This window comes from Lipophrys pholis (genome assembly GCF_963383615.2).
Source record: "Lipophrys pholis genome assembly, chromosome: 21".
Lineage (NCBI taxonomy): Eukaryota > Metazoa > Chordata > Actinopteri > Blenniiformes > Blenniidae > Lipophrys > Lipophrys pholis.
This window is the reverse complement of record NC_137649.1, coordinates 22,982,211-23,005,926: the sequence shown is the minus strand read 5'-3', so window position 1 is coordinate 23,005,926 and position 23,716 is coordinate 22,982,211. Positions and strand designations below refer to the sequence as shown.

The following is a 23,716-nucleotide window of genomic DNA, read 5'->3' as shown; positions in this document are numbered from 1 at the left end:
GGCACCACGAGAGGAAGTACTTCCTTCTCTTCCCAAGATGGGCATGTGTGGGCGGAGCCAGTCCAGCGCACACAGACACAGCAGATTCTGAATGCAGCTCCTATGATCCAATATTCAAATTTTAAGGAAAAGCTGGATTTGGGGCAATAAACTTTGAATACAATGTTTTTGGACCAACGGGATCATGTGAAAGTGTTGAAAAGCTGAATAATATGACTCCTTTAAGACTCGCTCAACTGTCCATTATATATTATTATTTGGCAATAAACCTTCTTGTGTGTCTGGGAATCTGGAAAATGATGGCAACAATCAAAACCTGTGTTTTGGTCCAAACTACATTTAAAGCATGTTCAACAACAGTGAAAACTTTTAATTAGGTGAAAATAAGTTTTTTGTTTCTGTTTCTCCTCTATAGCACCTTCAGGCTAAAATCTGGGAATACGTCTGAGATCTGGATAACCGAGGGAGGACTACACGTTCTGCTCACATCAACAAGAACTGAAAGCCACAATTCTACACCAGTGGTGTCAAACTTAAGGCCTGCGGGGCCAAAACTGAGCGACCAATGGGCTTAATCTGATGACCTTGTGATAATTTATTATTTTTTTTTAAAAAGGGAAATTTTAAGTTTTGTTATTCCTCAATCTAAAATTTTTTTTTTTTTTCATTTTTTCAGTCTCAATGCAAAGTTCCAGTATCTCAAAGCACTAAAACAAATTGAGTGGTGCTGTGGCCGCGTCAGGCTCAGACTGGCCTGTGTGTGGCAGCTACTCTCGACCAGCGGTGTCAAACACATTTTAGTCCAGGGACCGCGAAACGGCCCATTTTCATCTCGAGTGAGCAGGACCGGTAAAATAGTGCCATGGTAACCTTTAGATTTAAACTTTAAAGTTTGAATTTATTGTGCTGCAAAGGATGCTTGATGAAAATGTCTTCATTTTCACAAAATCAAACAATTAGTCTGGAAAGTCACCACAACCTCAATATGAAGCCAATTTCATTAATAACCTCCTGGTGCAAAACACAGTAAAATGAGTCACACTGCTGGAATATTCATACGACAGTCCAACTTGAAAACCACAACAGGAATCTGGATTGTGGGATGGTTGCTTTTGCAAAAACAGGCATGTTTGTTTTAGAATGATGTGTCACTTTATTATTAAATCAGAATAAGCAGGCTCAGGACGAGCTTGAGCAAAATTTACTACATTCGTACACTCATGGATAAAAAGGGACATTGTCCAAGTGCCTTTCACTGCGCTGTCGCTGAGATGAGGTGTGAGACTCTGCTCTGACGGTTGGAAAGACCTTAACAGAAACTCCGAACCAAAGACAAACCTTTTGTCTAAAATGTTTAATCGTAATTACAGAGTGTAAAACGACGCGCCGCGCCTTTTAGAGTAAGCAGACAAAGAGTGCACATATTTGTGGAGGGATGAGTTTTCGTAGCTCTTCTGCCTTCACTCTACAAGATGTAAGATTATTGAGAGCGTCTCCACCAGCTTTTCTCTTTTTTTTTTAAGTGGCAGTGTGGAGATTTCTTGGCAATGAGGCCAAATCCACACGAGCCCAAACCATCTTTTTTCTCCCCGGGGTTCTCAAAAAAACCTCCGTCCACACGTCACTATGAACACGGCATGTAGTGCATATACCAGGCCTTTAGGGGCGCTGTGACCCACCAAACACACCAAAAATGCAATGGAAGAGACGGAGCACATAGAAATGTGGACGTAGACTCTTGCTCATAACCCTCCTATACAACTCTAAGTGCTATAGGTCTATGGTCCTGCTCCACCTGCTGCGAGCCTCAGGAGCTTCTGCAGCTCCGGAGCTTGTCGTCCGTCATTGTTGTACTCTGCTCGCGTGTGTGTGTGTGTGTGGTTTCATTACAAAAACAACCGGCAGCGCCACCTTGTGGCCTGGCGTGCAAGCTACATTGTTTTTGCCATTTCCGTGTCATCGTTTTCAAAATGTTGCTCAACTTTGATTATTTTCACTTGAGAAGCCGTCGTGTAAACGAGGCCTGGGACTGACCCTGCGAAGCTGCTTCCAGCTGAGAAGGCTGATTTTAAGCGTAATGCAAACTGAGAGGGTCGACTGGACTAGATCTGAAAATATTCCAATAACATTTGCTGAAGTTTGTGTGGCCACAAAGCCTCTCGTCTAAGTCCTGAAGACGGTGCACAAGAAGAAAAGCGAACTTTTACTCTTCTCTGTGCGACCCACACAGCATCATGATGAAACTCAGAGCGCTTCACGGAAGCTACCAACACTTCCGGCTCCACGTTCAGCAAACACACACACAGAGAGAGTATTCCCTGGCTCACAATGACGCATACTTCTTTGTTCTATTGTCCTTTTAAATTGGACTCTCTGGGTGTATTTGTGTCGTCTCTAATTGGCAGTGAATTTGTTTTGCTTGCTTTTTTGCGTTATTGTGAGAAGCCAATAAGGTCCCAGGTCCAAGAGGTGAGAACGTGTGTGTGTGTGTGTGTGTGTGTGTGTGCGTGTGTGTGTGTGTGTGTGTGTGTGTGTGTGTGTGTGTGTGTGTGTGTGTGTGTGTGTGTGTGTGTGTGTGTGTGTGGTTGCTCGGGTCCTGGCTGCAGCCAAACAACACATTCACACCTTTAATTGATGAGGGCTGCATCTAATCGTCTAACACGAGACATAATTACAGAAAAGAAGTGGAGAGTTTAATCACGGCTCCTGAAACTTTTTATTTTTAATGTTTTCATTATAAGCTGGCCATTAGTTTTTATATTTTCTATTTATTTTATAATTTATATTATATTCATTTATGTTTTCTATATATTATATTTATTTATATTTTATGTCATATATTAAAAATAAGTATATTTTATATATATATTTTATTCATTATATTTATGATTTTTTTTCATAAACTCTAGACAGAACAGACCAGATCTCATTTCACTATCAGTTTCCAGTTTAAGGGTAAATCTGTAAAATGGACAACATGTGTAAAAGTTATTGCCGTTATATAGTTTGTAGCGCCAAACATTTTCCTCCTATAAACTGGCAGCTCAGATAGTTCTGTACTTTGTGTGACAATACGTCGTTTCTTAGCGTTGAAAATGAAGAGAAAACTTTCCACTTGGGCCTGGTTTGATGGAAAAAAAAAGAAAAGGAGTGTTTCTTCTAGCCATACCAATTTAATCTCTATTCAGCCAAAGATAAAACTGGTAACTTTCCAAATTCTTCCCATAATCCCTCTGGTTCCGCCTCATCTGGGAACATCCAGGTGTTCTGAGATTCTGGTGAGAATTTCCTTGCCACACAATGCAGGAGAAAAACTCCTAACAATATCACATAAAGACATTTTTCTACCACTCTCTAAGCTCTTTCCCGTTTCCTCTCGCAGTACAGAAACGTGTTGGGCTCGTCAGTGACCATGATTGGGCTTCGGTGCCACACGACTCTGAACCGATCAGGTCCAATTCAACCATCAGCTGAGGACCGAGCGATTTTCCCGTCATCAACGAGAAAAACTCCCGTCCACTGATGGACAACATGAAACTATAAAACTACCAAAGTCCCCGGGGAACATGGAGCCGCTGTCTACTCACGCAAGAAACTGTTTACTACAGCCGCAGTGACGGTGTGCAGGAGCAGCGCTTGCGTCGTTTCCACGGAAACAGAGTCGGTTCCATTTTGGGAGCCGTTTTTAAAGAGCTGTGTTTTCAGTGGCTGCGAGCGCCGCTGCTGTGTACCAAAGGTTTTCTGTTCTCACTTGAAAACGCAGTCGTGTAACTCGGGCCTATTATTGAGTTAAGAAAGCAGCTGAGATCATTTACCAGCACTCACAACTTGAGAAACAGGAGCTCCACTATACATGTTGTAGCGCGGCTGTTTCAGGACTTTATCAGTTGTCCTCATGATCAACTAAACTTAATAAACTGTTACAAATACCTGTAGATATCATCCGACTACTTTTCTCTATACATTTGAACTTGTTCAGACAAAACAGACATTTTTAAGTTGAAAGTTCCTATAAAGTGAATGAAATATTTAATAATTCAGCTTTTTGGTCACAAGTGTGATGAGAAATATTAAACCTAATTCCTTGTAAGTCATCTTCTGCTACTTTCCAGATGGTTAAACTTCTCACACCGCTGTTCACCACCACTGACATACATGTAAGTGTCATGTCCTGCTGTGTCGCTTGTCGGTCTCATAAAAGTCTCATTAAGGCCTCTTCATACTCCATAAGAACAAGACGAAAGTTCGGCAGTGCGGGGTCCTGTCGAACAAAATGACGTCATTTCCTTCGGCCAGCTCCTTCTGGCCGAACAAATTAGTTTGGGCTGTGCCAACCGCCCTGGCCGAACTATGTAGGAGCCGCACTGCCGAAACTTCTGCACTGCCGTGTGCTGCGCATGCGAGTTCTAGTTCGCTCAGGACTGTCGATAATATTTTAATCATATTTAGCTTGTAACAGCGCTACTGTACGAGCGCCGCAGCTCGTTAAAATGTGAAATGAGTGTAGGCTGACGTGATGCACCTGAACGCATCACGAACAGCTGTCAGCTCCTGGAGTTAAAACTGGACTAACATCGCGCTCGGACAAAAACTTTTTTATCACTGAAAAAGTTCAGAGAAATGTGTTTCTGAAAGCACTGGAGGCCAGAAATAAACTGTGCAGTTGAAAAGTTTAAACGCCGCTTCACAGACTTGTGCCTGCTGCGAGGGGGCGTGGCCTGCTGCGAGGGGGCGTGGCCTGCGAGTTCGGCAGCTTCTTATCGGAGTATGAACAGTCATGCCGAAAAAGCTTTTTTTTTCTGCTGCTGGCTGACGTCACTGCCGAATTTTCTTCTTGTTCTTATGGGTTCAAAAGGGAGGATGCAGGGGCCTTTAGAGTTCTGGGAGTCGCGACACTCTGGAGGTAAACACTGTTGTTATCGTCCATCAACTGAGCGTGTGAGAACTATCGACTTTCAGTGGCTCCGACCGCCATTGTTGCGTAAACAGACGCCCAAAATGCAATGAAAGCTTTACTTTTTCACTTTGGAATGTTGCCTTGTCTTTTTTCTCCTGCCAGTTTATTCAGGAACGTCTGTGGTTCCTTTGTCGGCTCACGCAGCTTTGTGACTATTTACCTCATTTCCTGTTCACTTGGAAGCTGCGACTACCTGAATATCAACAGCATGAAAAAAAAAAAAAAAAAGCCCAAATATACTCACTATTGTGAGGACTCTATGAGGACGTCTATTCTCATTTATTGTATTTATGATATATATGATTTGGTTTCTAGATGTTTTTTTTCTATGCTTATGGTGATTCTTAGGTTTTTATGGTTGTCTTCGCATGAACTCCTCAGGGTGTGTTGCTTTTAAACTGCCCTCTGGCGGATAAATAAAGTTTCTTGAGTCTTGAATTAGACTGTATGGTTCTTTAACATTTTTAGTTTTTACTTTCAAGAGCTTCTCTGCTGTTAGTACTTTATCTAAGGTGTATTGTTTCTTCTTCTTCACCTCATTGTCATTGTTCATGAAATAAATATTTCAAACAAACTTCACCGTTCAAGAGAATGAAGAGACCAGAAGAACGTAGAGAAGACCACCTCCAACCCGGAGGGACCAGAAGAACGTAGAGAAGACCACCTCCAACCAGGAGGGACCAGAAGAATGTAGAGAAGACCACCTCCAACCAGGAGGGACCAGAAGAACGTAGAGAAGACCACCTCCAACCAGGAGGGACCAGAAGAACGTAGAGAAGACCACCTCCAACAAGGAGGGACCAGAAGAACGGAGAGAAGACCACCTACAGCCAGGAGGGACCAGAAGAATGTAGAGAAGACCACCTCCAACCAGGAGGGACCAGAAGAACGTAGAGAAGACCATCTACAGCCAGGAGGGACCGGAAGAACGTAGAGAAGACCACCTCCAAACAGGAGGGACCAGAAGAACGTAGAGAAGACCACCTCCAGCCAGGAGGGACCAGAAGAATGTAGAGAAGACCACCTCCAACCAGGAGGGACCAGAAGAACGTAGAGAAGACCACCTACAGCCAGGAGGGACCAGAAGAACGAAGAGAAGACCACCTACAGCCAGGAGGGACCAGAAGAACGTAGAGAAGACCACCTCCAACCAGGAGGGACCAGAGGAAGGAGACGAAACACGAGATTCCAGACGGTGATCACGATACATTCGTCCTGACTGGACCGATCTTCTTCTGGGCCTCACAGGCCAGGGCTCCACACAGAGCCCACCGTGTTCCAGATAAACACCCATCCTACCAACCCCACGCAAACTTGCATGTCGTTCTGGAACATTTGTCACGTGTGTCTTTAAATAAGTTCGGTCAGCTTGAAACCTTTTCCTGAGGTTCAGAAGCTGAAGTTCATCGGGGGCTGTCGTGGAAAAAATTGGAGAAATCAAAAGAAAATACTTTGAGTCTTTCAAACTTCAACAAACTACTTTCTGACTGGTTCCTCGGGAATCTCTTGAGAGGAGTTTGACTAATCTTAGACTTCCTGTGATTGGACCGTTCCTCAAAGCCATGTGAGCTGCACCCTTTAACACCGTCCACCACCCCTTCAGATCGCTTGGCGACCAAGTGGAGCGGACATCCTCTCTGCACAGGTGCTGGACAGGAATCTTCACTCTCACACCGTGTAGGATGTGGAAACCTTAAGAAAATAATGGCAGCGGGAGTTACCGTCAACGGGACCGAGGTCATGACCGACATACATCCCTGCTACGTGATCGATGACTTCAGCTACATCCTGACCCGCAGCCCCTCGGCCGGCTGCATGCTGCTGTACACTTTCCTCGCGTTCTTGTCCCTCGTCATCATCTGTGGAAACCTCCTGGTGGTGATCTCCGTGGTGTACTTCAAGCAGCTGCACACTCCCACCAACTCCCTCATCCTGTCGCTGGCCGTGGCCGACCTGCTGGTGGGAGTGGTCGTCTTCCCGTTCAGCATGGCGTTCTCCCTCAGCCTGTGCGTGCGGCACGAGGGTCTGTTCTGTAAAGTCCGAAGCAGCCTGGACATCTCGCTGAGCACGTGCTCCATTCTCAACCTGTGCTGCATCTCCGTCGACCGTTACCACGCCGTGTGTCGGCCGCTGACGTATCGGTCCAAAATCAACCGGCGCGTGGCGGCGATGATGATCCTGGGGAGCTGGGGGGTCTCCGGGCTGATCGGGGTCGGGGTCATAATTGCCGGGTTGAATGAGTGCGAGGAGCGGTGTCTGATTGACCTGCTCATGGAAAACACGATCGGGCCCATTCTGTCGTTCTACCTGCCCGTGGTCGTCATGCTGTGCATATACATGAAGATCTTCCTCGTCGCGATGAAGCAGGCGCGCAGCATCCACATCGCAAAGTCTGGTGCCATCGCCAGTAAGACGGAGAGGAAGGCCACCAGAACTCTGGCAGTTGTCCTGGGAGTTTTTCTTCTGTGTTGGACTCCTTTCTTCCTCTGCATCACCTTTCTTCCCCTCACCGACGGCTCGGTGCCGGTGTCTGTGGTCGAAGCTCTGAACTGGCTCACACTCTCCAACTCCATGCTGAACCCTTTTATTTACGCCTTCTTTTACAGCTGGTTCAGGTCGGCGCTGAGAATCATTGTGTCTGGCAAAGTATTGCGAGGAAATTGTACTAATTCCAAACTGCAGTGAAGCCAGAAGATTCAGTGCCGCCGTGGAAAAAAACACACATAGTGAGGAATTCTTCTTCTTGCGTGAAATAAATCCTTAACAACCTTTGAATTTACTTTTTAAAGCCTTTCTTTGTTGTGTCGCAGAGTGTGAATGATGAAAATGTCTTTATTTTCACGAGACCAAACAACGACAACCTGAGCGATTTCACCGAGACATTCTGGTGCAAAATACAATGAAATGTCAACAACAACAAGAAAAAACCACTTCTATAACTGTTGCATTATGTTTTTATTTACACACTCACACTGACGGCATGGCTGTGAGGCTGTGATGTCTTTCATGGCAGCGTCGCTGGAATCTCAGGTCAAGTGTCAGGATTGGGTTGAAATTTGTTTGTTGAAACAAATCTATGTTTTCTTAATTTTTTTTTTGACCATTTGCTTTGTGGTTTGGCCGGATTGGAGTCTCTTGTGGGCAGACGGACCTCATGTTTGACACCCCCGGTCCAGTGGAAAATGTCAAGAGCAAATGTGTTTTTAGAGAAATTGCCAGAATTGATTGCTCTCCCACTCGATAGATAATCACAGCTGATTTTTAAAAAATGCCTTAAATACTCCTTGTTTGTCAGAGTTTGCTTGTACTCGCTGTCACTTTTTGTTTTTGTTGCTGTTGTACTTTAAATTTGGAAATGGAAAGAGACTTCATGAGTCGCACAATGACGAGAAGTAAATTTGTTTTCTACACATACAGCTCAAAGTAAATGTTTTTGTTGTTGTTGTTTTTTAGTCTTATGTAAAAGGCATCTGCTTATATTACAAAGTGTAAAGAAATTCAAAATCTCAAATTCATCGAATCAAATAAACACACTCATGACTACTAACCCTAACGACTGACTACTTCAGGTCAACGTTGGGACAAATCTATTTACTATACCAAAGTTTTCCCACCTCTATGAAATGTTTACTTTTTTGAAAGAAATCATTCTTGGAAATTAATCCGTGGAGAATAAAACTATTAAATATCCAATCAAAACATAATCTTTCATGCGTCTTCAATGTTTCAGACATACACATTGAAATAAGTTCTTGTGTAAATGTGTACAGGTACGGTAAATACTTAACTGCTACTCAGCAAAACCTCATACATTATGAGTCTATTGGTCCAAAAGGCCGTGGACATTAATATCTATTAATTTGAAATCCACACTGAAGTATAAAACATAGATAACACACATACATACTACATATATGGCTTATGTTGGGATTTACATTTAGTTTTTTAGTAGTAAATTACTGTTTGTAATAGATTACTGAAAGTAATTTATAAAGAATTGAAATTATTAATTGGAATAAATTGTCGCTCATTCATAAAAAAATTACAGGAAGTAATAGATTCATTACAAAAGGCTAACAAGAGAGTAATCTCTTAATTAAAATTATTAATTGAAATAAATTTGTAATTAAGTCATAATTTTTTGAGATTGGGGACTAATTACCGAACTATAAGTCTATGTTTGTTGATATTTATTAAAAACTTAAGTACAAGAGATCCGAGTTACAATCAGCAAATGTCACAATTAAAACACCAAATTACAAAAAAGCACAAGGAATTTAGCCAAAGGGCATTTATTAAGAAAGTGTTTCTTTTCACAAATTATTAATTTACGAACCAACACATCCAGTTAGCAAACGTCTGTCAAACCCAAAGATCTAATCTAATAAACAGCACAAACTTTGGCCCTTCCAAGATGGTGGACACATAGTGGTGGCGTTTAGTCGGTTGCTATGCAACGGTCAGCGGCGTGCTTTCAGACTCCAGTGCCAGTTTGTAATGGCAGAACACGGAGTGTGCGTACGTATAAACGAGTTTTATTCACGCGTGCACATGAAATAAGTGCGTAAGTGTTGTTTTGGCTTGGTCAATTCTACCAGTGACCCCTGAACAAACCCAAATTCTACCCCCTAAACTCTGTTTCTAATCCTCAACCCCAATTCAAGCTGTTATCATCCAATATCATCCGTATTAAAGGTCGCCATTAAACTTTCCTAAGTTTAACTTCAGGTTTTAATTTCTTATCAACGGACCCACGTCTTGACCTTATTGTACTATCATTGGAACGTCACCAGACCAGAAGAAACTGGTGTGTAATTTTGCAGTCTGAGTTTCCAGGACGACCCGTGTCGGCACTTTTGGAACCTCTGTGCTACTTTTTGTAACCTTCAGAGTCTACAGTGCAGGAAGCAGTCAGATCTTTCTCAAAACTATCGCGCCTTTAAGAAGACGCAGTCCGACTTCATGGTTAGACAAACTCCAGTACAATCACGCAAAATGTTGTTACTGTGACGTCGTCTCTTCTTGCAAGAATAATGCAGTAAAATTCTGTTACACTTTTTAAATCGCTCTCAGTCTGATTCCTGTGTATTCTGTCTCCCTGAGGTTTTTCTGTTGTTTAACTATGACAGTAGACAAGGAATCAGTCGATTGCTGTTTTGTGTGACGTCATATCGACGCATCTGATTGGCTGGTTACAGAACCTACAAAAAAAATCTTTATCAGATTGGTCTCAATAAAAAGAGCAGAGTATTGAACAGGCCTTGTGAGTGAGGAGTTATGTAATCTGGGATGTGAGAGGTGTGACATGAGTTGAGATAAAAAAAAGAAAAAAAGAAACACTCCTCTCTTATGGTTTTCAGGTTTCCAGGAAGATGGCAGGAGGAGGAGGCCCGGTGAACCGCTCTCATGTTTATGACATCCATCCCTGTTATCAGATCGATATTGTCTCTTTCACATTTAAAAGTACCCCTTCCACAATATGTGTTTTATTGTACATTTTCCTGAGCTCTGTATCTGCTGTCACTGTTGGTGGAAACCTTCTGGTAATAATCTCCATCGTCTATTTCAAGCAGCTGCACACTCCCACTAACTCTTTAATCCTCTCTCTGGCTGTGGCCGACCTGCTGGTTGGTTTTGTGGTGTTTCCTCTCAATATGGAATACTCTGCCCACCTATGTTTTTACTATCCTGACTTGCTTTGCAAAGTACGAGAGAGCTTTGATGTCACACTGAGCACGGCGTCTATTTTAAACTTGTGCTGTATTTCCATTGACAGGTACTACGCAGTGTGCCAGCCTCTGTCGTACAGAACTAAGATTAATGTTCATGTGGTTGTGATCATGATTGTCGTGACCTGGTGCACATCAGTTCTGGTTGCTGTTGGATTTCTGGTCGCAGGATTGAACTTTGAAAAATGCCAAGAAAGCTGTTACTTTGGTATCGTGCTTGCAAATATTTTGGGACCGATGTTTTCATTTTACCTCCCAGTGGTAATAATGGTGAGTATCTACCTGAAGATTTTCCTCGTGGCGAGGAAACAAGCACGCAGCCTCCAGAACACAAACGGTCACAGTACAAAGTATGGACCAACAGTCAGAAAGGTGGAAGGAAAGGCCACCAGGACTCTGGCGATCGTCATGGGAGTCTTCCTCCTGTGCTGGCTGCCATTTTTTCTGTGTTTCTCCTCTCAGTTGCTGGACGCCGTCATGATTCCACATCAGGTGTTTGAAACCCTCAACTGGCTCGCACTGTTCAACTCTCTGCTCAATCCCTTCATCTATGCTTTCTTTTACAGCTGGTTCAGGTCGGCTTTTAAAATTATCCTGACGGGAAAAATCATAAAAAGCGATTTTACTAACTCAAGACTGTTTTGACACATTTGAAGTGATGAAGAACTCTGTTGTGTTAGTGTGGGATATCAATAAAACTACCTTGGTGCCTATTCCTGATTGTTATCATTGATTTTCTTTTACATTAATGTTATTTATACAGTACTTATGAAACGACGAAACAAAGGTTACTACCACAATGGAAATATCTGAATCTATCATCCTACAAGTTAGAAAAAGATTAAAAATGTATTTTTCCTGTTACTTCATTTGCACACCTGACACTGAGAACAATACTAGGAATTCTAAACAGTGAGATTCTTGTCTGGATGGAAAAAACAGTTTCTTATTATTTAGAAGTTTATAGCAGAACTTAAATTATTCAAAACAAAAAAGGAAATATTCTGCTTATTATGTCTAAATGAACCAAAGTGCCATATTTATGGGATTCAGTTGCAGCTGATAGTCGTCTCTCTGTTTTTATCTCACATTGGTAACAAAAGTTATCAAAACAATGCAAAGCAGGCATAAAGTGTGGCTGCAATTGGGTTCGATGGCTCAATGTACCCCGACGTCTACTAAATATCTTTCCTCGACTAAATATTAATCTCGCCTGCATAGTATGTACCTACTATAATGGAAGTGGAGGTGTCACCACTCAGTGATGAACTCTGAAGTCACAATTAAGCTGCACACATTGTGTAAGCAACCTAAAAGAAAGGCCTGTATTTTAAAGAAAAATTATTTTGTCAACACATTGGCAATAAATGATATATAGAGAGAGCTCCCTGTTAGACGCTTTTACATTGACTGTATGTAAAGGATTAGAGACCTGGACCGGACTAATCTGTAAGCAGTTAGCTCCGGGGGTTCCACTTTACACCTACAGTCCAAAAACCTGCTTTAATTATTATTATCTAAAACATTTCTATATTTTTTTATATGTCCAAACATGTACAAAAAATAATAAAAACAAAAACCAGAGAAACAAACAAAGTGATTGAAAAAAAAAATTAAAATAGAGACACTCATCCAAATATCACTCAACACACAATTTTACTGTATATGTGTTACATGTTCAAAAAGGGGGTTGGGAGAAGTATAACTTGCCTTTGAGGCTCACTTCAATTGTATATATTTGTACATGATAATGGGAATTTTGTAACCGTCCGTCTTTAACTTTACCGTGTATTGCACAGCAACCTGTGACCCTGAATGGGAAATAAAGCATTATAGAAAATGGATGGATTAATATAGAAATTCTATCCAGTGTCAACAAATGAACTCTGGTTCAGGGCGACGGCGTCTGAACAGATACTATGCAGTGTGCCAGAGAGCCACATAAACTACGAAGACCAATGTTCATTTTGGTATGACCTGGTGAACTTTAGTTGTGATTACTAAAAAAAGTCCCTCTGGGATAATAAAGTCTATTCTATTCTATTCTATTCTATTCTATTCGAACAAATCTAAAAATCTAACTGAACAGTCACAATACAAAAACTGAGGCCCACTTTACACTGCAACTTTTTCAAAAGAAAATACAAAGTAATACAAGAACAAATACAAGTTTTTCTTTTTTTGTGTGTTTTTAAGCAACACCGGAGCCACGTTCACTTTAGAAACCAGAACAAACCGCCTGGAAAACGTCCTGCAGTTACACCAGCTGCTGCTTTGGGGGCGCTGTCACATGAAACAAACCCTGACCAGAGAAGAAGAACAGAAGAAACACGGCTCACTGATTGGTCCGGACCGAAAGAGGAAGTCCTGCAGCTTTAGCCCGTGGTGGCTAGGCTAGTTAGCTCGTGGCTAATGGGGAGCTACAAACAACCGCGATATAAAGTCTTCAGACCAGATATCAATGAGAGTCTTCCTCACTACTTCTTCCTCACTACTCCACGTCTGGCCACCAGATATTTTCCAACTTCATGATATTCTTAGATCGAAGACAATAGAACAGGGTAAAGTTTAATCTGTGACAGAAAAGTACCCTCCGGTCCTGAAGGTGGACAGGGGAGTTTGGAACCGCCCAGTCAGTGCCGTCACTCCTCCAGACTGACAAGAGCTCCTGATGTTGGCTTTTCACTCGACACACAATTTCATTTATCTGTGTATTAAAATCGTAACATGAGAGTCTCAATATCTGGCTGCAAGAGCTCTCCTCAGGGGGTTGCACTTCTCCCCCCTCCCCTCTCAGGGTCTACCTTTACCCCCCGACGGTGGTGTCATGAAGCCAGTAACTGAAGGTGATTGGTCAGTCCTCCTCAGGAGCTGACGCTTTTGTATTGGCCCCCTAACAAAAGCTTTTGCCTGACCTGACGGCCCGTCAGCCCAGAACCTCCTGAACCCCAGAAGGCCTTGAATCAGAGCTCCACCACACGGAGAAGGCCTGCGCCCAGCGTCTGGCCTCATCACCTGGGAAGAACCAGCCATGTTTTCCTCCCGGGAGCCAAAGCAGTCAGATCACAGCTCCCAGAACTCGTTCTGCTTTTCCTCCAGCGGGCAGGACAAAGCTTCATCACAGAGTTCAAGCGACCAGCTCCTTGGATCTGCACGGGAGGACCGGGGCACTGCAAGGACGGTTCCAAAATCAGAACCCTTGTTCTTCTTCTGCACAACCAGAATTGGCACAGGGATGCTCACTGGAAACCGAGGAATCTCCATCTTCCTTCATCCTGGACAACAAGTCAACTGCTCCTTCAACGACTCCGAGGAGACGTGGAAACTACTGGGCATTAGGTAAGTTAAAGAACGGTTTAACTTTCATGAAGATGTGTTGATTTCATCACTTTGGATTTAGTTCTAGTGGTGGTGACATTAAGAGTGGTGAGCAACCGGTCAACTAATGTTCCACTCCGGCACAGGGTTTATATTCCATTTATATTTGATGAGTCCAGATGTTTTACAGCTTGAAGTGCGTTCATATAAGCACATTAATGAATTGACCGTTAAATTCTGGCTTCTATCCTCCTTTGATTTCAATGATTTTGGAGTTTAGTTTCTGTAGTTTGATTTTAGAGTGTAGTTTCTTGTGATCTTCCATTTTGTTTTGTAGTTCCAGCACACATCCCACACTCTCTGCACCTCTCTCTCTCTCTCTCTCTCTCTCTCTCTCTCTCTCTCTCTCCCTCCATCTCTCACACATTCATAAACACACCAAGCTTCATATCATATACATAGGTTGTTAGAATCTGTGTGTTTTGTTTGTTTTCATTGTGAACTAGAGCTACACTCGGTAGAGCGCAGACATTCGCCAACGCCAACATTTGTTTGCGGAACCGAGTTAGCATCACGAGCATGATAGCCGTCAGCTTGTATTGATGCTCACTCGGTAGGTCAGGTAGCTGCATGACTGTATGAAACACTGAGTAGGGAGCGTCTCCATGGCAACAGACGCTGATCTCCTTTGATCTTTTCCACGAGGTGCCGCTCTCATCTGAATTTTCCCTCCGCAGTTTTGGGGGAATTATTTGGAAACGATTAGCCGTTAATGTCCCAAAATCTAATCGATCGGTGCTTTGATGATAACAAATCATCTCTGAAAATTTCATGTAATTCGGGTTAATAGTTCCTGCGAAAAGTTGGTAAAATACATATGTACAAACCAATAAATAAATAAATACTCGCAGATGAAAACAGAACTTTTGTTGGCAAAAGTAATGAATATAATTTTTGGAATCCTACATGCTGTCTTAATAATGTGCACAAATCTGAAAGAAATTTCAACCTGGTCTGTGTCAAGAACTCTGAAATTCTTCAGTCTTTACTAAAAAATTCCTATTCAACAGTTTAGTATATTTTATTAGACTGATATAAACAAATTCACAATCATTTCCTGTTAAACAGGTGGCACCCCAGAGGTTATCGGATGCATATCAGATTAAATTCATTTTAATAACTATCATTACTGGTAGCCAAACGGACAATTAAGTTGTACATAATGGTATCCCGATGCACAACCAGTGTTCTTAACACTGGCATCGTAAATCTGCTCGGCCAGGGACAGTTTCTTGGACAAGAATGCACAGAGATGGTCTCTGTTGTGTCTTTGGCACAAGAACAACTCTGAGAGAACGACCCCCACCTGACAAACTGTAGCTCTGGGTTGGAAACCACCAGGACCACAGCAGAGGTGAAGAGGTCGCTTTGGTATTTGTTACATTTTTTTTTATAAAAGTGCAAATTCATAAAACACAATTCTCTTGCATCACGAATACAAGCTGATGCAACGAGGCCATGAAATTCTCTCATTAAAGGTGTGAATGTGTGCGATCCCCGAGGAGCTCTGGTGGTAAACACTGATCTGGTTCGACCCGAGACGCAACTCATAGGCAAACTCATTTGTCATGAGGCAATTACCTAATGTTTGGACTTGTAATAATTCAGACAAAGTTTCAAAGAAAGTCAAATGCTGCTTTAAAACAACAGTGGGAATGAATAATGTCGCAGCTAATATGCAGGTTCAAAACTGTCTTGTCTTCATTACATGTATGTACGTCCTCTAATAAGATAAATAATAGTTTTAAGTTACACCAAAGTTTTTTTAAATGAATGGAAACTCCTTCAGGACCTTATTGACTTTATGTTCAATAATGTTGAACATTTTCAATAATAATACTTATTATTGTTATTATAATTATAATAATAATTATCATAATTATAATTATAAGTGTGTGTGTGTGTGTGTGCATGCATGCGTGAGTGTGGGCTCACGTGTGCCTCCTGTCTCTCTCTCTTTCTTGGTGTTACCTTCTGTGTGTGTGTGTGTGTGTGTGTGTGTGTGTGTGTGTGTGTGTGTGTGTGTGTGTGTGTGTGTGTGTGTGTGTGTGTGTGTGTGTGTGTGTGTGTGTGTGTGTGTGTGTGTGTGTGTGTGTGTGTGTATTATAGTATATTGTTGGCACTTGGTTCATGTAATAAGTTTACAACTTTGTTTCTAGAAATATTAAAGTTCTCAAAGTGGTGGACCTGCACTCTAACAAAACCCAGACTTATGTTAGATGTTTATTAATTTATCAAAATATGTTTTTATTATTTTACTGATCTTGGAGGGACACAGTTTCACGCAAAGCGAAAAGGACGTCATAAATATAGTCTTTGAATTTGAATATAGACTCTGTGTATTGAGTCGATATTAATTATTAATTCCCCTGAATAAATATCCATTACAAAGAAAATCAATGCGATTAATCACAATTAATTACAGAAAATTGTGCATTTGACTGCACTAATTATATTATATTATATTATATTATATTATATTATATTATATTATATTATATTATATTATATTATATTATATTATATTATTATTAATATTAAAGCGTATATATTGTATGATAGATGTTGGATCCAAGTGAGTTGGCGAAAAAAACAGGTGCGACTTGATGGAGTAACAGAAGACTCGTGACATTGGGTAGAAGACAAGTCACCTGAGGTTTTGTTTATTCTCTGGCCCTGTTTCTGTTCTCAAGTTTTTAATTTAAAGTTACAATCTGATAATTCCCATGGAAATGAATGCTTTATTCATTCTGAACACACACACACACACACACACACACACACACACACACACACTGACGATATGTCGAGTGAGAAAGAACGTAAAGAAAAGGAGGTCATGTCTGCGTTTATTGTCGTGTTGTACATAAACACTCAGTACAGGTTTGTGTGAGCGAGGCTACCCTGGAAAATCTTCCCAGAACCATTTGTAAAAGAAAGCGTGGATGAAGGGATTGTACACAGAGTTGGACAGTGCAAACCAGTTCAGGGGTTCCAGCAGGTTCACTACCACGGTGCCCATTAACTTGAAAGGGGTAAGCGAGGAAGAGCGGCGTCCAGCATATCAGAAACAATCCCACGACAATAGCCACGACAACAGACTTGGCGGTGGCGTTCTGGATGCTGCGCGCCTGCCTCTGTGAAGCCACGAAAATCAACGAGTAGACGCAGACCAAAGCCATCGACGGCACGAAAAACGTCAGAAGGGCCAAACTGCAAATCATGACAAAACAAACGTCTGTACAGTTTTTGAAACTCACTATTACCAGGACCAAGGAAAGCTACCAGCCACGTTACTGCGATCATCACCCCAACCAGGTGGTCTGTGATTTTACTCGGTCAGAGGCCGACAGACGGCGTAATACCTGTCAATGGAAATACAGCACAGGTTCAACATGGAGGACACACTCATCGTGAAGTCGACGGCAAACCGGATCCTGCAAAACACGGTGATCATGTTCACACATAGTCTCAAAGAGAAGGGCATGTTCAGGGGGAATATCACGAGCCCGATGAGCAGGTCGGCCACAGCCAGAGAGAGGATGAGGGAGTTGGTGGGAGAGCGGAGCTGCGTGAAGCGAGTGATGGAGATTATAACCAGGAGGTTCCCAACTTTATAAAAATAACGCACACCATATGAAAGAGCCCGGGTTACATGAGATCAAGCCAAAGACGCGACTGGTCTCATTTAAAGTCGTCATGCTTTCACAGTCCTGCAATGTCAAGACGCCGCGAACGGGCAACAGTCAGGAGGTGAAAGAATCCAAGAACAGCCATCCCGTAAAAGAGACAAACGCCGGGTGTTAATTCAAACGCCACCAAGAAAAGGCACATCGGTGCCTTTGAGTGTGTTCGACCACACTCCTGCAGAGCAGAGCTCTCACACTGAGCGTTCACTTTTATAATCCCCCCACCTATTTCATATAAATGATGAAATAAAGAGCTTGACCATTGAGGTGAGGGTGTGCAGGACAGCTTCCTTCACGCCGTCACGTCCACAACCGTGGTGGTAAAACACGTGTGTAGGATTGTTTCATTCAGCATTTACTTGCATATGATCATGCAGGATAATGAAGGGAGGCACAATTTGATCATTTGCTTCGGCTTCTTCTCATGTTGGCGATGAATAAAATCATAATTCATGCCAGTTCATATGACTTATATCTGATTTAATCAGAGAGTTGATTTTTGTTAAATTTTTTTTAATATCCGAGTTAAATTATTCATGGGTCACTGATGTTGTTCCAACCCCTGAGGAATCCCACAGGCGACTGGACGACATTCCTAGTTTGACGTCACAATGGAAACACATTCTGATTTGGAATCAGCTTGCAAAAGGAGGCACGATTCCAGAACCTGGGAGAACTTGGTTTCCTGGCTTTTGTTGACTATAAATAGTTTGATGATGGACTTTTACACCTCTGTGATTGACATCTTTGTCAAGAAGGACAGGCGCATGGACTCTCTCTCTCTCTCTCTCTCTCTCTCTCTCTCTCTCTCTCTCTCTCTCTCTCTCTCTCTCTCTCTCTCTCTCTCTCTCTCTCTCTCTCTCTCTCTCTCTCTCTCTCTCTCTCTCACTCCCTCCCTCTGTAGTGTGATTACAGCGGTGGTCATCCTTTAGCTATATGGTGTGTATCTGGTAAAATATGGCATTTTCTGAATCAGAAATTTAAATTTTTGGCTGATGTCAGGATAACCATGTGAATGTCATGAATTAAGAGTAAGAGGTATTGTTGTAAAGGTGTGGTTGTCACTTTCATGTGAATTTGTGGTACAGACGTGCCGCAGGAGTGGTTTCAGCACCACGGACAGCGCCGCCGTCAGCGTCGTTGGTGTCGACATTGGTGGTCTCCCTTTGCAACGCCCCGCCTACCCAACCCCAGTGCTCACGGCATGTCACTGATACACACACACACACAGCGGCGCTGCACTGCCGTGTGCTGCGCATGGGTGTTCCAGCTCGCCCATGAGCCCCACAGCTCGTTCACACGTCGGAGGGCAGACTTCCATGATGCACCTGAACGCATCACTCAAAGCTGTCAGCCCCTGCAGTTAAAACCAAACCAACATGGCGGCTCTGACACAAACTTTCTCTTTTATTACTGAAACAGTTCAGAGAAATTGGACAGGAGAACTTTGGAAGCGAGAAAGCCCCGGCGCCCTCTATTGGCCAGCCGCCGCTGGTTTCTTCCGTTTCTGTGTTCCTTGTTTCCATTTTCGAAACCATTGCCGTGCAAACGCCAAACTTTTGAAATGTTTACAGTATACACCCCAACAACTAATACATGCAACGTGATGTTTTCATGAATTAATGAATTAATTAGTTTCAGAGGCAGTGTTTGTGTATCGTACTTTTGATTATCCATCTAGCATCTGTCCCAACTCAAAGGTCACTTGGAACCGGAGCCAGTTTTTTTGATGAAATTAACCAAACTCGCAACCCTGGACATGTTACCAGACCGTCACAGGGAGAAAGAAAAATATTAATGTATAGTCAATAACTAACCCAACAAGCATGTCCAACAAGGTCCTCGTGCAGAATATGTGACACCAAACATTGAATGCATCACAATAGTGCTTTCAAAAAAGATTTAATGTTGGACTGAAGAACCAGTCTATGCTCAACTATAATTTTCCAGTGGTTGAGATGAAAAGGTCACAAAAGGGAGATATGGTATCCGAATGACCTGTAGAAGTATTCATAGTTATTTTTGCGAGTTCCTACATTGATCCGTACATTGATCACATCTTCACCGTCACCTCAGATCTTCTTATGTCATAATTAGCACAAGTTTTTGTTTTACCCTCAGTTCAAAGTGATCTGACCTTTTGATTTTGTTCTGTCTCGTTAGATAAATTGTCATAATATTAAGTAGAAGTCCAGCAGGGCACAATGATTTCAAAGCATGTGAGTTTTGACTGACGGCAAAAAAAAAAAAAGGACCAAAAAAAGCAAAAAATCCACTTAGAGTGACAGTGAACGAGAAATTAGTTTTACAGGTTTTTATTGGTGTACACACACACACACACACACACACACACACACACACACACACACAACGCAAGGATCAACCACTTTCCTGCTTGTGCAAATCTAGTCACACATGCACAGCTTTACTTTTGCGTGTGCAACATGTGTGTTCACAAACATATTTTACATATAAATCTAAGAGCGGATTAACGCGTGACCCCCGACATACACATGTGATTCACACATTTGAGTTTACATTCAGACACCAAAATACCCAAAATAAATAAAAATGATGGAAAGTTTGATTTGGAAGTTAGACTATAGTTACTTACATTAATGTTAAATTGGTCTTTTTGTATTAAGCTTTACATCCAGAACAATGGTAGTAATGGATTTACACATGAATGAACAATAATCAAAAACATTACTTGCAAAGACGGTTAATTATGTCACTGTTAGGGAGTGACATTCATTCACTTACACTGCTGATGTGAGTGAATCACAGTGAGTGACTTTATTCTGAGTCTAAAGTAACTATTTCATGATTGGAAATATGATTTTTTGAGAATATATGTGCTTGCAAATGAAAATGATCAAACTAATTTGGAGTTTGCTAAGTCGGCCCGTAATATTTTTCCGGAAAGGATCACTTTGAAAGCCGATCTGAACCAGCCGTAGAAGAAGGCGTAAATGAGCGGATTGATCATTGAGTTGGACAGCGTGAGCCAGTTGAGTGTTTCAATCACAGGGAGCGGTGGGGGCTCGAGGGCCAGAGGCTGAAACACCACACAGGTGAAGTAAGGGGTCAAACACAAGAGAAACACTCCCATGACGATAGCCAAAGTTTTGGTGGCCTTTCTCTCCATTCGGTTGGCGGTCGACTTTGTGCTCTGTGGATTGGAGTTGTGGATGCTGTTCGCTTGTCTCTGTGCGACGAGGAAAATCTTCAGGTAAATGCACAGCATGGTGACGGCCGGGAAGTAGAATGAGAAAACGGGCCCCATCGTGTTGGCTACCACGACATCGACTGAGCACATCTCCTCACAGGTACCCTGGCTGAATCCCGCCACGATGATGCCGATGCCGATCAGAACAGAGATGCTCCAGCTCAGCAGGATCATACTCAGAGTGACCTGGGTGCTTATCTTAGTTTTGTACGACAGAGGCTGACATATGGCGTAGTATCTGTCGATGGAGATGCAGCACAAATTCAGGATGGAGGACGTGCACAGTATCACGTCAAAGCCGTCCCGTATTTTGCAAAACGTATCTTCATGGTACAGACATGAGGTCACTGTGAACGCCATGCTGAAAGGAAAGACGACGACTCCCACGAGCAGGTCGGCCACGGCCAGGGACAGGATGAGGTAGTTTGTCGGAGTGTGCAGCTGTTTGAAATAAGCGACTGAGGCGATCACGAGGAGGTTCCCACATATGGTGAGGACAGATAGCGAACCGAGGAAAACATACAGTAGCACACATGTGATGGAAGGATTTCTTGAAAACATGTATGTGTCATCATTCAATTCATAGCAGGGATGGATGTCCTCGACAATGCGGCTGCCGTTCACAGTCGACCCTGGATCCATGAGTTCCAATTATCCTCCGATGAGCATAAGAAAACTTACAGGACAGTCAGTTATTTGCATAACTTCTGTACAATCACATAGGATTTCCAGTTTTTCCTCACCTAATAGTACAGCGATGTAGCAGCGTGATGGTCTGTGTTCCTCAGACACTGAGCCGCTGGGCAGAGCCTTTTCAAATGCTATGTAAAACACCTCATTACCATATTTTAAAATGAGGTAACCTGCTATCTAATTAGATGATAGGTGGGGTGTGTGTGTGTGTGTGTGTGTGTGTGTGTGTGTGTGTGTGTGTGTGTGTGTGTGTGTGTGTGTGTGTGTGTGTGTGTGTGTGTGTGTGTGTGTGTGTGTGTGTGTGTGTGTGTGTGAAAAGGCTGATTCATACTCCATAAGAAGAAAGAAGAAGAAAGTTCGGCACTCTGGGGTCTTGCCGTACAAAATGGCGTCATTTTCTTCGACCAGCTCCTTCTGGCCGAGAACGTTTGGTTCTGCTGTGCCGACCGTCCGGGCCAAAGTATGTCGATGCCACAATGCCAAAACTTCGGGACTGCCGTGTGCCGCGCATGCATTTTCCATTATAATTAGCATGTAGCCTCCCTACTGTATGAGCCCCGCAGCTCATTGGTATGTGGGTGGGCGGATTTACGTGATGAACCTGAACGCATCATTCAAAGCTTCTCAGCTCCTGTAGTTAAAACCTGCGATTAAATCGGGGCTCGGACAAAAACGTTCAGTTTTATTTCTGATATGATATATTATTATAGGCTGGGTCTACACCGAGATGACACCAGCAGCAGCGGCAGCAGCCATGATGGAGGCCAAGACGGTGGAGTCGGCGGGGAGAGTGATATCGACAGAGACGAGCCTGAGGGTGGAGGCTTTGGTGGAGACGAGCCAGTAGGCAGAGGCTGTGGGGGAGATGAACGAGAGGGTGGAGGACATGAAGGTGACGAACCAGTAGGCAGAGTCAATGAAGGAGAAAAGCCGGTGGGTGGAGGCCATGAAGGAGACGAGCCTGAGGGCGGAGGCCGTGAAGGAGATGAGCCAAAGGACGGGGTCCATGAAGGAGACTAGCCAGAGGGCAGCCTCAAACCTGAGGGTGGTGAAGTCTAAGAGGGTGCCGACTGGGACCGCCAAGTGGTTCGAGGCCAAGGCAGTGACCCAGACGGACAGGGTGGAGACATCACAGAGGGTGGAGATGGCAACTGAGAGAAATGTGGGAGACAGGCTACAGGTCGTTGGGAGGGCGATCACCTCTCCCCCTATGAAGGGAGAAGCTGCCCAGATATGGTAGGCAGAAGGACACACACACACACAGAATGAGAGACAGCTTGAGACTTTTTAACTCCCAGGGGTTTTCAAAATGTTGTGTTTTTCCCCCCGTTTCCATGGAGACGGGGTCCGAGTGGTTTCAAAACGTATCAAACGCTTTCACTTGAAGGGTTTGTCGCGTTGACAGGGCCTGAGTCTGTTCATGAACTGAACAGTCAGTATTTAATACAGTACTTTACGACTTCAACTAAGAATAAATTTACTGAAAAATGTTGTGACGTAATGATGAATATGAAACATGTACTGTGTTCACAAATGTAGTTTTTTTTCATCATAAATGTCTGAATCCTTCATGTAAATGTATTAGGATCGGCACTTCTGTCCAAATTTGAGGAAGCATTTTACTTTTCAAATGGACCTTTTCCCCTTTTTGGTGAATTAGAAAAATAACTAAACCTTGTTTAAAATCTGGACGAATGAAAGCCCTCAGACCATCGTGAGATTGTTTGTTCCACGAATATCTGTGTAACGTGAGGGTCCAGATGTTTTCTGGAACAGTCTTTACTATAGTCCGCACTTCTCAGACACATCGCAATATTTCATCAGTCACATGTCTCAACCACAAACAACATTATTTTTGGAGACTCATCAGGTCACTTGCGCTCCAGCGTGTTAACCTCACATGCAAGTTTTTGGACTGTGAGAGGAAACCCATGCAGACACAGGGAGAATGTGCAAACTCCTCATCAGTGATGCCGGCAACGCATTAATTAGTAACGTGTTACTGTCATATGATCACTATTTTCAGTAATGACGAATGTAA

General features: G+C 42.9%; 3 protein-coding genes across 3 annotated transcripts; 2 read left to right on the top strand and 1 right to left on the bottom strand.

Annotated features, from left to right (window-relative positions):
* Positions 1–6,661: 6,661 nt before the first annotated feature.
* Positions 6,662–7,642, top strand: LOC308126056 (trace amine-associated receptor 1-like; the record flags this gene model as incomplete). Its single annotated transcript, XM_080490157.1, has 1 exon — positions 6,662–7,642. The coding sequence occupies one exon, from the start codon at positions 6,662–6,664 to the stop codon at positions 7,640–7,642; it is 981 nt and encodes a 326-aa protein (XP_080346283.1).
* A 2,687-nt stretch (positions 7,643–10,329) lies between these two features.
* LOC308126055 (trace amine-associated receptor 1-like) lies at positions 10,330–11,331 on the top strand (the record flags this gene model as incomplete). The annotated part of the gene is made up of 1 exon (XM_080490156.1): positions 10,330–11,331. The coding sequence occupies one exon, from the start codon at positions 10,330–10,332 to the stop codon at positions 11,329–11,331; it is 1,002 nt and encodes a 333-aa protein (XP_080346282.1).
* Positions 11,332–20,628: 9,297 nt separating this feature from the next.
* On the bottom strand, positions 20,629–21,624 carry LOC308126054 (trace amine-associated receptor 1-like; the record flags this gene model as incomplete). The annotated part of the gene is made up of 1 exon (XM_080490155.1): positions 20,629–21,624. The coding sequence occupies one exon, from the start codon at positions 21,622–21,624 to the stop codon at positions 20,629–20,631; it is 996 nt and encodes a 331-aa protein (XP_080346281.1).
* Positions 21,625–23,716: the final 2,092 nt, after the last annotated feature.